Source organism: Elephantulus edwardii, unplaced genomic scaffold (genome assembly GCF_000299155.1).
Source record: "Elephantulus edwardii isolate Elephantulus edwardi_28Jun2011 unplaced genomic scaffold, EleEdw1.0 scaffold00431, whole genome shotgun sequence".
Lineage (NCBI taxonomy): Eukaryota > Metazoa > Chordata > Mammalia > Macroscelidea > Macroscelididae > Elephantulus > Elephantulus edwardii.
Genome location: NW_006400181.1, coordinates 300,691 through 315,351, shown reverse-complemented (window position 1 = coordinate 315,351; position 14,661 = coordinate 300,691). Strand labels below are relative to the sequence as shown.

The 14,661-nt window shown below is 38.7% G+C and overlaps 2 protein-coding genes across 2 annotated transcripts; one reads left to right on the top strand and one right to left on the bottom strand.

The window, feature by feature from the left end:
• Nucleotides 1–8,242: 8,242 nt before the first annotated feature.
• Nucleotides 8,243–9,151, top strand: LOC102856457 (olfactory receptor 4C11-like). The gene has a single exon (XM_006902577.1). The coding sequence runs from the start codon at nucleotides 8,243–8,245 to the stop codon at nucleotides 9,149–9,151; it is 909 nt and encodes a 302-aa protein (XP_006902639.1).
• A 4,343-nt stretch (nucleotides 9,152–13,494) lies between these two features.
• LOC102867436 (olfactory receptor 4C6-like) lies at nucleotides 13,495–14,424 on the bottom strand. Its single transcript, XM_006902599.1, has one exon. It carries the CDS (start codon nucleotides 14,422–14,424, stop codon nucleotides 13,495–13,497), a length of 930 nt encoding a protein of 309 aa, XP_006902661.1.
• Nucleotides 14,425–14,661: the final 237 nt, after the last annotated feature.

Genomic DNA, 14,661 nt, shown 5'->3' with positions numbered 1-14,661 from the left:
TTAGAGCACAAAGTGGAAACCAGAATTCTGCATTATCGCACAGAATTACAAGCTTAAACTCATGGAGCTCAAGCAGTCTTTAGAGTTTAATAATTGTAGCTCTGAATGCTAAGTGGCACGGAACTCTGCTGTCTTTCCAAAGGCACACAGTTCGAAAGCATTCATTGCTCCATGAGAGAAGAGTTGAACAATCTTCTGCTGTGTCATTTACAGCCTCTGAAAATGCACTGGAAGGTCAGCTATAGACTGGTTCTGACTCTATAGTTGTTGTTGTTGTTATGTGCCGTCGAGTCGTTTCCGACTCATAGCGACCCTATGCACAACAGCCCTAAACCCTGCTCAATCCTGCGCCAACTGCACTGCCTCTGACACACCCATCCTGATTACACTAGTCACCGAATCAATCTATCTCATAGAGGGTCTTCCCCTCCTGCACGGTCCCTCCACCCTCCCAAGCATGATGTCCCTTTCCAAGGACCGGTCTCTCCTTACAACATGTCCAAAGTACGTCAGACGAAGCCCCAGAATCCTTGCCTCCAAGGAGTAGCTTGGTTTAACCCTCTCTAAGATTAATCTGTTTGTTTTCCTGGCAGTCCCTGGTACATTCAGTACTCTTCTTCTAGCACCACAGCTCAAAAGCATCAACTCTCCTTCTGTCCTCCCTAGTTATTTTCCAACTCTCTGATGCATAACAAGCGATTGCAAAGACCCTGGCCTGTATCAGGTGCACCTTAGTCTCCAGAGAGACACCGTTGCTCCTGAGTACTTTAGAAAGGTCCCTAACAGCAGACTTTCCCATCGCAATACGCTTTTTTATTTCCTGACTGCTGGTGCCAAGAGTGTTGACTGTGGAGCCGAGCAAACTGAAGCTGTGAACAATCTCAATCTCTTCGCCATCCATCCTGACGCTGCCAATTGGTCCAGTGGTGAGAATCTATACTACATAACAAAAATAATAGTACTAATTTTCTTTACTTTCTGAGCCACTACATTTTTAATTGATCACTTTGTTCAAGTATAGATGAGTTGGTACAAAAAGGGAATGTAGGGAAAGAATGATGAGAAGAGCGAATCACAGAGTTTATGTTCTTCTTTCCTATTTAGAGACACCAACTACATATATCCATTAAACTCAGAGAGGAGCCACTTAAAGAATTGAAAACTAGCCATCTATTCAATCCTGGCCTGAATTTTTTTTATATTATATTTAAGATAATCATTCTGACAAGGAAAATTCAAAGAGGCATAACAATACATGTAATTATTTCTTATTTCATCAAATTATGTGTGATATTTTTGTAAGACTGAATGACTTTTAGAGAGTGTGCCAAAAGAGGAAATTTGAAAGGAATTTTTTAAAAGCTCTTTCAATAGAAATAATGATACTCAACCTTAGATTTGAAATCTAGACGCAATTATGATCCACTTCTCTGGCCTCCCCACTTTTTTATTCCAACAGAGTATCAGCACTTCTCTCTTTGAGAATGGAAGTGAGTAATCTAAAACCACTCATTATTCAATCATATTTGGGGTGTCTGCAAGAATAATCTTTATTTTTTGGAGGCTACAAAGCAAAGGAAGGAAATTAATCTTTGCATGTCGGGAGCTAGCGAAACAAAAAAACATTTTTAAAAAACCATTTTTTATACTTGTTCTTTTTGGGACTACAGTGTAAGTGTGTTAGTTTAAAGATGAATTTGTGTCTGACCCAGACAATGACATTTTCAGTTGCCTTGTATGCATATGAAAGTTAGAAAGTGCATGTAAAAGACTAGGGAACAATGGAGACATTTTTTATAGTGGTGTTGGTGATGAGTATTGACTGTCTCATGCACTGATAGTCTAACAAACAAATCTGAGAAATGTAGCCAAACATGTCTTCGTGAAAAGGATGGTAAGACTTGCTTTCCCATGTTTCGGGTATGTTTATCAAGAAGAGACAATCTTTTGAAAGGACCTAGTGCTTGGAAAGAGAGAGTCCACAAAAGATAGGAAATCCTCCTTGAAAGAGATTAACGCAGTAACTATAGCAATGTGCTTAGAGCAGAGTAGAGTTGGGAAGGATGGCACTGGTCTGTTGCACATAGGGTTGGTATAAATTGGAGGTGACTTGATAATACCTTCTAAAAATCAATGTTCCATCTGGGCCACCAGTTGCTGCACATGCACACACCATAACCTAAAGGTTGTAGATGTGAATCCGCCCAATAACTTCATGGAAGAAAGCCCTGGTGAACTGCTTCCATGAAAATTTGATACAAGGCAGCTCTGTAATAGAACTGATTCAGTGACAAAGGGTGTGGCTTGGCGGTGAACAGCAATACCACTTGAATCCTTTCTCCTGAATTTATGAGTGCAGGGAGCACAAAGACTAATGTTATCCATAGGATTCTGCAAACTTGAAGAAGATATACACTGTATTACACAAAGTCCAATTGGACTACATTCAGTAAAAATGTTATTTAAAGAAGAATGACTGATTTTTTTAAAAACCTTTTGTGCCTGTTGTTATCAGGTACTGAATAATCCTAAAAGAAGATATTTTTATGTTTATACTTTCAAATTTTCAGCTTTACAAACAGAAAGTAGAAAATCTTTATAACTTGGGGTTTTTTTTTGGTTTTTGTTTGTTTGTTTGTTTTTTCTATTTTTTCTAACTTTTCTACCACAGCTTTTGAGTCTGGTTAAACAGTTATGGTTCTTGCCATCAAGTCAGAACTTGTAGCTGAACCTACAGTGGATTTTTTGAGGCCATAAGTTGCATGATGAGACTGTCCATATTTCCCCATTGTAGCTGCTGTTGTCGTTGTATTGGCAGCACAATTCCTTATTTCTGTGCCATCAGAGCTTCAAACCAGAGGCTTTTACATTGATCAATTTTCCTGATATAGCACGTGCTTTGTCATCGCCACTAAAATGTTTTTTTTTAAAAATTTTCTATCCCAGTGTCTTCAGTCCTCTTTTTTTAATTTTAATATATTAAATTTATTAATCTGTTTTTATATGTCACAGATATTTTAAAGGACAATTTATCTCAATTGTGATGTTAATGAACATTTACAGGGAAGTTGCCATTTAATTCATTCACTGTTGTACAGTTTAAGCTTTTGCCCTTCTTACCTACCTCTCCCTCCCTCCAGCCCTCCTGTCAATGATATATCTATTATTTTGAGCTTCTATTTTATGTATGATGCCTAATCATCTATTAATTTTAGATAGCTCTTTCTTTCATCTGTTCCAGCACAGTGGTTATCATCTATCCACTCTTATCCTATTCTCCACCCAACCTCCCATGTCAGACCTGCTTTAGAACAGTGATGCTATGTGGTATTTGTCCTTTTGTGACTGAGATATTTCATTTAGCATAATGTGCTCCAGGATTACACATGTTGTGTAATATTTATAAGTTTATGTTTTTTATTCCTTTGTTTTGAATGTCAAATTTTTCACAGTCAATAAATTATTTCCAATTGCCTCTCATAATAACCCCATTGTATTAATACTATCAAACATTTTTGTTAATTTTGTTTCTTTTCTTTTTTAGAAAAGAACTGTCAATACTAGTTTCTGACTATTTTAAGAATACCACTGTGCTGTAACAAAGAGAAACAGAGATTATGAACATCGTACATAATTGAGCATTGTAATTCTGTTGTAATTAGGGTTGCTATGATCAAAGCTGACTCATTGGTATCTAACAACATTGTCAGCCACACTGTTGATATGATTTAATCAATTCAACAAAGGGACTTCATACAGTAGTTGTTAAATGCCAATGAGTTGTGTATAACTGACAACAACCCTAGGAACAATAGAACTCTGGCCTATCTTGTAACATCCTCATCATTTGTTAGTCTATTGCCACAGACACTATCTCAATCTATCCCACTGAGGATGCTCTCCTTTTCTGACTCTTTATTTTTTAAGAATGATGTTCTTTCCTAAGGAATAGCCTAACATGTTTAAAATTTATAAAGTGAAGCTTCACCACTTTGCATCTAAGGGACATTCTGGTTGCATTTTCTTCAAGAGTTATCTGTTCTTTTGCCAGTTCGTGGGATACTCAGCACTCTTCTCAACTGCATCACTTTCTTTCCTGTCATTCTTATTCATTGTCCAGCTCACAGATTCATAACAGGTGATTGGAAAGACTGTAGCTTGAATCAAGCACATCTTGGTCTTTGACTGGCATTGCTTTTCAGCAATTTTGGAGAGATCTCTGATAGCCGACTTTCCTAAGGCTATACTCCTGATCTTCTGACTATTTTGCGTAGACAGAGAACTTCATTTAACATTTTATTTTTAAAATTTGAAAATATATTTCACAAACTCAATATTGCTAATTGTAAGGAAAATAAATTATAATGAATATAATAATTAAAAATTAAATTATTTAACCTATCTACATATCTTAAAATAGTTTTGCAGGCTGGATAAACCTCACGTCTATTTTATATCTGTGCTAACTGATATGATTTGGGAGGGACTTAATGTCAGCTGAATCTGGACTCTTGCTCCTTGAGGCATGGCAGGTTTGAGTTTGAAAGCTTAGGGCAATTTTAGTGTTCTTTGGGCCCATGTGGGGGTCGGCAGAGCAGACATGCCAGAGAAACTGGGGGTCTGGCTGAAGGACTTTGCCAAAATTTGTGCTTTCCGGCTAGCTTAAACCTGAAGGGCCTGAGGGCCATGGGCCCAAGGGCCTGTCTTTCATTGTTTTTGTTCAGACATTCTTCTAGGTTGTATAGCCCTGGTGTACAAGTTGCCGTACAGCAGTCACTTGTGGTTGCTGTGAGGCTGAATACTGTGACACTGATGTGTCAAATGCATTAATGGCTGGTTACCCAATGTGGACAGAGAGTGGGGTGGAGCTCTCCAATTAAAACAAGCTTGGCAGGAGGAGTGGCAATCACTTTTGTAATAGATTGCTTCTGGAAACCCTATGAAGCTGGGGAGATGATGAGAGACACCCAAGCATCGAGGACTCTCCTTCATAGGGTCGCTATGAGTTGCCTGTGACCCAACAGCACTTAACAACAACAACAACAACATATCTTAAAAGGCACATGACTTTGTGATTTCTTATGGATGAAGAAAATAAAGCAGAGACATCAAGGATCTTGTTAAGTGCAACACCTCTGATGGTCAGTGCGGTGAGGTTGGAATCTAGGCAACATGGCTTCAGACTAACATTCAGAAGTATGTACTAACTTACTTCTCCATTCTAAGTCTTGAAAGCTTGCACCTGATAACGTGTTGTTTGGAACTCTCTCCAGTAAAAAGAATACAGCACATTTTATGAGTTTTTCAATGTCCAAACTGTCCTTGAGGACAGTTCTCTTCTGGAGAGAGAGAGATAGAGAGATAGAGAGATAGAGAGAAAGAGAGAAAGAGAGAAAGAGAGAAAATGCTAGATTATGAATATATGTTTCTATCTCTATCTCTCCGCTCTAGTAGCTTAGTGATAAGAAGCTGTTCTGCAACTGCAAAGGCACACAGTTTAAATCCACCACTGTTTTATAGGATGAAAATAGACAATCTTTTTTCCTGTGTGATTTTCTGCCTCTGAAAACCCGCTGGAGGGCTATCTATGGATCAGTTCCAAATCAATGACAAACAACAACAACATATTATATAGAGGATCTAACATTTCATAAACTGCCAAGGGAACAAACAGCTCTGTCCTGGAGATGATGAAACCATGTTGTTCCTCAAAGGCATGGATTTTTAAACTATGTCCACCATGCTTTACTTTGCACATGTATTAGGAAGGACCAGTCCTTGGGGAAGGAAATCATGCTTAGAAGGGTAGAGGGTCACCATAGAAGAGGAAGATGCTGAATGAGATTGACTCAGTGACTGGTAATGTGCTCAAGTGTTTCAGAAACAATGAGGTTGGCTCAGGATTTGCAAGTTTTACTTGTTGTTCATGTTGTTGTTGTTATGTGCCATTGAGTTGCTTGCAACTCATAGCGACCCTATATCCAACAGTTCTAATCTCTGCTCTGTCCTGTGCCAATGTCATTGTCTCTGACACACTCATCCCATTGCCCTGATCACTGAATCAATTCATCTCCCAGAGGGCCTTGCCCTCCTGCACCTGCCCTCCACCCTCCCAAGCATGATGCCCTTCTCCAAGGACAGGTCTCTCCTTACAACATGACCAAATATGTCAGAAAACGCCTCAGAATCCTTGCCTCCAAGGAGCAGCCCGGTTTAACCCTCTCCAGGAGGAATCTATTTGTTTTCTTAGCAGTCCATGGCACCCTCAGCACTCTTCTCCAATACCAAAGATCAAAAGCATCAATTCTCCTTTTATCCTCCCTGGTCATTGTCCAGCTCTCTGATGCATAACAAGTGATTGCAAAGACCATGGCCTGTCCCAGATGCAACTTAGTCTCCAGAGACACACCGTTGCTCTTGAGTACTGTACAGAGGTCCCTAACAGCAGACTTTCACATCGCAATATGTCTTTTAATTTCCTGGCTGCTGGTGCCAGCCAAGAATGTTGATTGTGGAGGAAAGCCGACTAAAGCTGTGAACAATCTCGATCCCTTCACCATCAATCCTGATGCTGCCATTTGGCCCATTGGTGAGAATCTTTGTCTTCTTGACAGTGAGCCTCAATCCATATTAAAGTCTGTAGTCCCTGACCCTCAGCAGCAAGTGCTTCAGGTCCTCCTCAGTTTCAGAAAGCAGAGTTGTGCTATCTACATAACACAGATTGTTGATAGATCTTCCACCAATCCTGACACCATATTTCTCCTCATAGAGCCCAGCCTCTCAGATGATCTGTTCTGCATACAGGTTGAAAAGGTATGGAGACAGGACACATCCCCTCACGTATGTCCTTCTAAATTTTGAACCATGCAATGTTTCCTTGCTCTGTTCTGACGACTGCCTCTTGGTTCAAGTATAAGTTTTGCATTAGCACGATCAAGAGTTCTGGGACTCCCATTCTTCTCAGAGTCAGCCACAGTTTGTTTTGGTTCACACAGTCAAACGCCTTTGCCTAATCATGATGTTGTTCATAGGGTCCCTATAAGTCATAGTTAACTCTATAGTGTATAACAACTACACATATATACCTAGCTTCTGGTTGCATTCTGCTTGCATTTTTCCAAGTGTTATCTATTTGTTTTTTGGCAGTCCATGGGATATTCAACACTCTTCTCCAACACCACAGCTCAAAAGCATCATTTCCTTTCCTGTCATTGTTATTCATTGTCCAGCTCTCAGATGCACAGCAGGTGATTGGAAAGACTGTGGCTTGAATCAAGCTCACCTTGGTCTTTGACTGACATCATTGCTCTTCAGCAATTTTTAGAGAGATCTTGGACATCCGATTTTCCTAATGCTATCTTCTGAGATCACCTGAGGTCCTACAGATGGACAGATGGATGGATAGATGGATGGATGGATGGATGGATGGATGGATGGATGGATGGATGGATAAATGATAGATAGATAAATAACAGAGATAGATAGATAGATAGATAGATAGATAGATAGATAGATAGATAGATAGATAGATGATAGATAGATACTAAAAGAAAGAGAGATAAAATCTAGTGTTTTGAACATCTTGGCCATCCCGAAGGCATGCAGTTCAAATACATTTGCTGACACTTCTGGGGAGAAAGATGGGCAGTCTCCTCTTATTTGATTTACTGCCTCTGAAAACCTGTTGGAGGATCAGCTCTGAGTCAATTCCTACCTGATGGCACACAACAAAAACTATTGATTCATTGATAGGTTTGTATTTGATGCCCAACAGTAATTATTTCATTTAAAGGAATATTAGAAAGATAGAAATTGAGAAATATATGCAGATTAAATTCAGATACAAAAGCCCAGTGTTCTGTCTAGAAGCTGAATAAGACTGAGTAAAGTGATAAAAGAAAAATAGAATAATTTCTCTCTATGACAATTAACTACAGTGTGCTTATCAATTGAATTATGATTTGAAAAATAAATACTGTAATTTCAGTCTTTTCTCCATCGATAATGATACTGTCTATCAGTCTAGGGTGAGGTTTTTTGTTCTCTTGATGTTGAGATGCCATCCATATTGAAGACTGTAGCCCCAAAGTGCACCAAAGGTAATAGGAAGATATAGAATATGGGCAAGAACCAATGAATAAACACCTGACACCAGTCACTTCCCCAAGATGTCACTTTCCCCCCTTTCATTACAGATTAAAACATTCTCAACTGCATCCTACCTACAGCTGAGGACACAGTGATGAATAACAGTGTGACTGAATTCATTCTGTTTGGGTTGACTCAGGATCCGGAAAAACAGAAAGCCGTATTTGGCGTCTTTCTTCTTCTTTACCTTCTGACTCTGCTGGCGAACTTGCTCATTGTGGTGACTATTAAGAAAAGCGTAACCCTGGGAAGTCCCATGTACTTCTTCTTATTCTACCTGTCCTTTGCTGATGCCTGCTTTTCTACGACTACGGCTCCCAGACTGATTGTAGATGCTCTGTCTCAGAAGAAAACGATTTCCTACAATGAATGCATGACTCAGGTCTTTGCATCTCATTTCTTTGGGTGCATGGAGATCTTTGTGCTCATCATCATGGCTTTTGACCGTTACGTGGCCATTTGTAAGCCCCTGCGATACACAAGCATCATGAACAGGCGTGTCTGTAGTGTGTTAGTGATTGTGGCCTGGGTAGGATCTTGTATTCATTCTTCAGCACAGACTTTCCTGGCTTTGCAACTGCCCTTCTGTGGCCCCAATGTGATTGATCACTATTTCTGTGACTTGCAGCCCTTGTTAAGACTTGCTTGCATGGACACGTATGTGATAAATTTGCTAGTTGTGTCCAACAGTGGGGCCATATGCATGGTGAGTTTCATACTCTTGCTTATGTCCTATGTTGTCATATTATACTCTCTGAGAAACCACAGTGCAGAAGGAAGGCGGAGAGCTCTTTCCACCTGCACCACCCATTTTATTGTGGTGGTCCTATTTTTTGGCCCTTGTATATTCATATACACACGCCCAGCAACCACATTTCCAGTGGACAAGATGATGGCTGTGTTTTATACAATTTGTACACCCTTTCTCAACCCTCTGATTTATACACTGAGGAATGCAGAGGTGAAAAATGCCATGAGAAAGTTATGGTGTCACAAATTGTAACTTCAGCTGATAAGGTACAGTGAATTTAATTTCTATTTTCATAACATCTTATTTTTTATTAGGCTGGCAAAACAAAAAACCAAACAAATAAACAATAATTCAAAGGCAAAATAAAATTCCTCCTTGGAATATTTGAGGCTGTAAATCTTTATTACAACAAACTGCTTCATTGTAACTGAGTGACCGTGAGATCAAATTGCCCATCTTTTGATTAGTAGCTGAATGCCTTAACTTCAGCACCACCACAATTCTTGTCACTTTGACAGCACAGATTAAATATTCCTCTTTGGAAATGACCTCCATCTGTCCATTTGTCTGTCTGTCCATATCTATATTGCTACATGCAATATATTTCTATAGATTTCTTGAATGATTGTATACATACAGTTAACATTCTGAAAGGATTATATTACTTACGCTTAGTACCATGATTAAAGTTCATAGACATTTTAAACAACCTATAATGATTGAATTCTATCAATATTTGACCATCTGCACTTTGTAATTTTACTTGCTATAAAAACTATTCTTCAGAAAGGAATGTGTTGACTAATAACAAGATGAGCTCGGGTGGTCTAGTGGTAAGAAACTGTTCTACAATCCCCAAGATGTGCAATTCAAATCCACCAGCTGCACCATGGGAGAAGGATGGTCAAACTCCTCCAGAAAAACTTGCTGCCCCTGAAATCTCACTACAGAATATGCTATCGGTTGGTTGTGTCAAAAGCACAAAATAGTAACAACAATAGCAAGATGAGTGTGTGTATGTCCTCCAAATTTGTTTTCCAGAATGTATTCTAGTACCATATGAATTGGGTCAACCTCAGCTAGTCCACAACAGACTAGAAACTTACACATTTTAATGTTGTTTTTTGGACTGTGGAAGAATTTGTTAGGGTGATCCTAGAAGCTCGTGAGTACCTTGGAAATCTCTACCAAAGCCTTCCTCATTGGACAGTCTTACACAGACACTGTAAGTCACCCAAGCTCTCTCTCTGCCTAGGTTTTTTGTTTTTGTATTTTTTTCAATCTCTCTTTCCTGTGTCCACCCAAGTTAAGATCAGATGCTAGTATGTCAGAATAACCCTCTGGTATGTCCACCTAGCATGCATTTACATATATATGTACAAACTGTCACAATCATCATGAACAGGCATGTTCATAGATACATTGTCAGGTACTTGACTAGAAAACTTGGTTTTGACTGCTGGTTGCCAAACCACTGAAAATTTATGTAGGAGGGTTTTGTGAGTCAAATGTCAGAGTAAGCAGCAACAAACTCATATCTTTTCACAAAAACAGAAAATAAAAACAAAAATCAGCAGTGAGGGGAGAGGCAAGTGTACTTCAACTCTTCTGGTGGGCAAGGTATCAGATTCTTTCTACAGATGGTTCCTCAAGGTTATTATGACAAAGCATTCTACCATTACACTCTGACTAGTTTTCCTCTCCTGTATCTAGTTGTGAAGTGTTTAAGTTTTATCATTGTCTTTGTTATGGGAATGGCTTTGTTGTAATTTGGACCACATTTTGAGATTTCTTTTCTATTGCATGTGGCTAAAAGTTCTGCTTTAACACTGTGCTATATTACAATTTTTAAATCACAGTTATATCATTGTTGGAGATAATAATAAATGAACAAATAAGTTGATTGTTCTTAGATGGTGGTTACATGTTACTCAAAATTGAGAAACATCTGTTTGTACACATTGAAAAGATATACTATTGACCAAAATTTGTAGGCATAAACATAATTTTTAAAAAGAAAGATCACCCTACAAAATAAATTCCAATCCTTAGGTCTGACAAAGCAGCTCAAGTAGTGAAGAATTAACAGTGACTTCAAGAAGGCTAAAAAAACAAAAACAAAAGCAAAGCAACAAAACACACCACAAAAGTAGAATCAAAGTGGAAGGGAGATGCAGATTTGAGACGTCATCCAGTGACATTCTCAGAAGTGACACTCAAATAACTGTCTAGTATTTTTGCACAGTATTTCAGCATTCATTTATTTTTCTTAATTAAATATTTTTGTAGTTCATTACATCAACAAAACTTTTTCATAAGCCGAGTTTATATACATCAATATACCAACAAGGGCAAGATTATTTGCTAATTTACTATTTGACTCTTCTAATGTGCCACACCCATTAGGAGTTCATTACACAGATACTTAAATCACATGGTTTCATTTGCACAGTGCCCTAGAACTTGTTTGCATTGTTGCCAGTATTTTTTCACTGACTTTTAACCCTATTATTGGTGTTTTAGCTTCAGTAATCGTAGTAGTTTACATTTTTTTAACCTATGTAAAAACCTTTTAAAAAATAAGGTGGTAATTACGGACTATGGAGGAGAAAAACAAATAAAAAGGCTTTTGATCAGTTACTAATAATGTAACTAACAGTGTGGAATGATTGAATGGGGAAAGATGTTGGCCAGAGATATCACATGATACAAAGAGAGCTCTCAATGTAGAATATTTGAAAACAAATTTGTTAATATTTGTATAATTAAAGTAAAATATGAGAAATCAATTTATAAGTGTATTTATCACATACCATTTTATCTCAAGTTAATAATCAACTTAACTAAGGATTCTCTGGCCCAAGAAAGGTCCATGTGGTGGGGATAAGGGACGGTCTACGATTTACCACATGAGTGACACTAACAGTAGTGATGTCACTACACAAGCGTAAGATTAGGAAAAAGAAAAGGAAGCTAAAAATCAATTCCAGCTGAAGTAAGACCCAGGGCAGGTGGGGAAAAAGAACACCTACAAATCACAAGTGACCTCATAAAAGATCCAAAATAGTTATTAGAAAAATACACCTGTGACTGTTTATATGATGAAGGGACCATTTTCAGTCTGTCCATCTCTACCTTTCAGTGTGAAGCATCTTGAACAAAAATGAGTTTCAGAATTATGAAACGAATCATTACCGGGGTGTCAAGAAAGAAAATATGTCTGATTAGTGTTGACGTGTATTGGACACTAATCATTTGAAATCATTATATGATGAAGCAGCTATATGAAATGAAAGATGACCATCATCCCTAAATATCTGTGGGATATCAATATCTTTTCGCCACACTGTGCTCTACTCGGTCAGAAGAAGAGCTGAGACTAGAGACCTTTCTCTCCCCTTTCCCTTAAGGATTTAGAGAAGGAATAATAGTTGTGTCTTATGTATATTGGAAACTTGAGCTGGATTTGTTTTTTGCTATGGTTGTTATACGTGGTTGAGTCATGGTTGACCCACCAAAGAGTTTTCAAAGGCTCTGAGTTGTATTGCAGGAGATAGCTCATACTTCTTTCTTGAAGGAGCCGATGGATTTGACCCCCTTCCTTTGGATATACAGTACAACTCTTCATCTACAAGACCACTGGAGATACCTTGGACTGACCTAAGGCAGAAAATATATGCCCAGGAAAATATCTATGTTATCAGTCAAAGTGATCACATTGGGTTAGTTCTAAGCAAAAAATTAATAAGGAGATTGTTTCTAAAGCATGTAATAAAAAGAAAGGGAGCTTTGGTGACCTAGTCATTATAAACTGCATTGCAATCCCAAAGGCACATGGTACAAATCCATCAGCTGGTCCACAGGAGAAGGATAAGAGATCTCCTCCCATTTGATTAACTGTCTCAGAAAACCCACTGGAGGATCAGCTATGGTTTGGTTCTGACTCCATGATACATAACAACAACAAATATAGAAAGAAGCTAAATTAATGATTAGAAAATATTGGCAAGGCTGAGTTGTTAATTAATCATTGGCTAAGGTTTCCTAGAGGAAGGGATGCTAATAAAAGACCAAAAATGTGAGAGGAAAGAGCTGCCTATGGGGGGTGGGGGAGAAGAAAAAAAAAAGCCCTTAGCTTCTCCTCACTCACTCACTCATTCACTCACTCACAGTCTCTCTCACTGTTATCCAGTTGGAACCCCCTTATAGGTGAGCCTTCAGTGGACTTTCAGAAGCAGAAAACCATAAGGAGATTTCCCGTCTTTTGCCCTCTGAGCACCTGGTGGATTTAAACCACCTACCTTTGATTTGGCAGCTGAACTCTTTACCCACTAGGCCACCAGTGTTCCATTAGATAGTTCTAGAAGTAGATAGGAAAATACTAAAAAAAAATTGTTTACAGAGAGGAGATGAAGAGCTCAAGATATAGTTAGAAAGATATTGTGAGGCATCGATCATTTGGAAAATTTAAGGACATAGCAATGCACTTCTTAAGACAAGGAAAAGTATGAAGCAAAAGTGTATCATAATCTGTCCACTGTAAATATTCCAAATGGCTTCTCTTTATGGGAAACTCATATTCTCACCATGATGTGTTACTTGGCAACTGACGTCTCTCTTTTTATCCAAAGTTTCTTCATGGCATTTTTAACCTCTGTATTCCTTAGAGAGTAGATTAAAGGATTTAACATGGGTGTGATAATAGAATCTGAAACTGCCATTGCCTTGTCTATGGGGTAAATGGCCACAGGTCTTACATATAAGAAAATGCATGGCACAAAGAATAAAATGACCACTGTGAGATGAGAGCCACAGGTAGAGATGGCCTTCCGACGTCCTTCAGAGCTGCAAGTCTTCAGGGAACAGAGAATCACCACGTAGGATGCAATGAGAATAACAAAGATAGCAACACACATCACCCCACTGTTGAGAATGACCAAGAGGCCCAGGATGAAAGTGTCCATGCAGGCCAAGGTCAGCAATTGAAATAAGTCACATATAAAGTGATCAATGACATTGGGACCACAGAAAGGTATTTGGTACATGAAGAGGAGCTGAATCATCGCATGTAGAAATCCTCCTACACAAGCACCTCCGATCAGCAGGCAGCACACACGTGGACTCATGATGGTCACGTAGTGGAGGGGCTTACAGATGGCCACATAGCGGTCATAGGCCATCACAATGAGAAGAATGATTGACACTCCACCAAAGAAATGTTCTGCAAAGAGTTGGGTCATACAACCTTCAAAGGAGATAGTAGTACTTTCAGAAAGGGAGTCCACAATCATCTTGGGAGTGATGACAGAAGAATATGTGGTATCAGTAAGGGATAAGGAAGTAAGGAAGTAATACATAGGTGACCTCAGACTCTGACTTGCACTCAGGGTTATCACAATAAGTAGGTTTCCCAATATGATGGCCATATACATGATAAGAAACACAGCAGAGAATAGTTTCCGTAGCTCTGGGTTCTTGGTAAGACCCAGAAGAATGAATTCAGTCACGTTGTCTTTGTTTTCCATTTACTAAGCACTCACTGGGAGGTGGAAAATCTGGAGGGGGGGAAAAGCAATATTTTATTTATAATTAGTGATTTTTAAAGCTTCATTTATTTGCTTGAAGATCTATTTGAAAAGGCAGCGGCAGTAGACATGATACGATTGTTGTTGTTATATACTGTTGAGTTGCCTGAGATTCATAGTGACACTATGTACAACAGTCCTAAACCTTGATGTATCCTGTGCCAATCTTATTATCTC

Excerpts from the sequence above, each read along its gene's own strand:
- LOC102856457 (XM_006902577.1), top strand. The coding sequence starts at position 8,243 with ATGAATAACAGTGTGACTGAATTCATTCTGTTTGGGTTGACTCAGGAT.
- LOC102867436 (XM_006902599.1), bottom strand. The coding sequence starts at position 14,424 with ATGGAAAACAAAGACAACGTGACTGAATTCATTCTTCTGGGTCTTACC.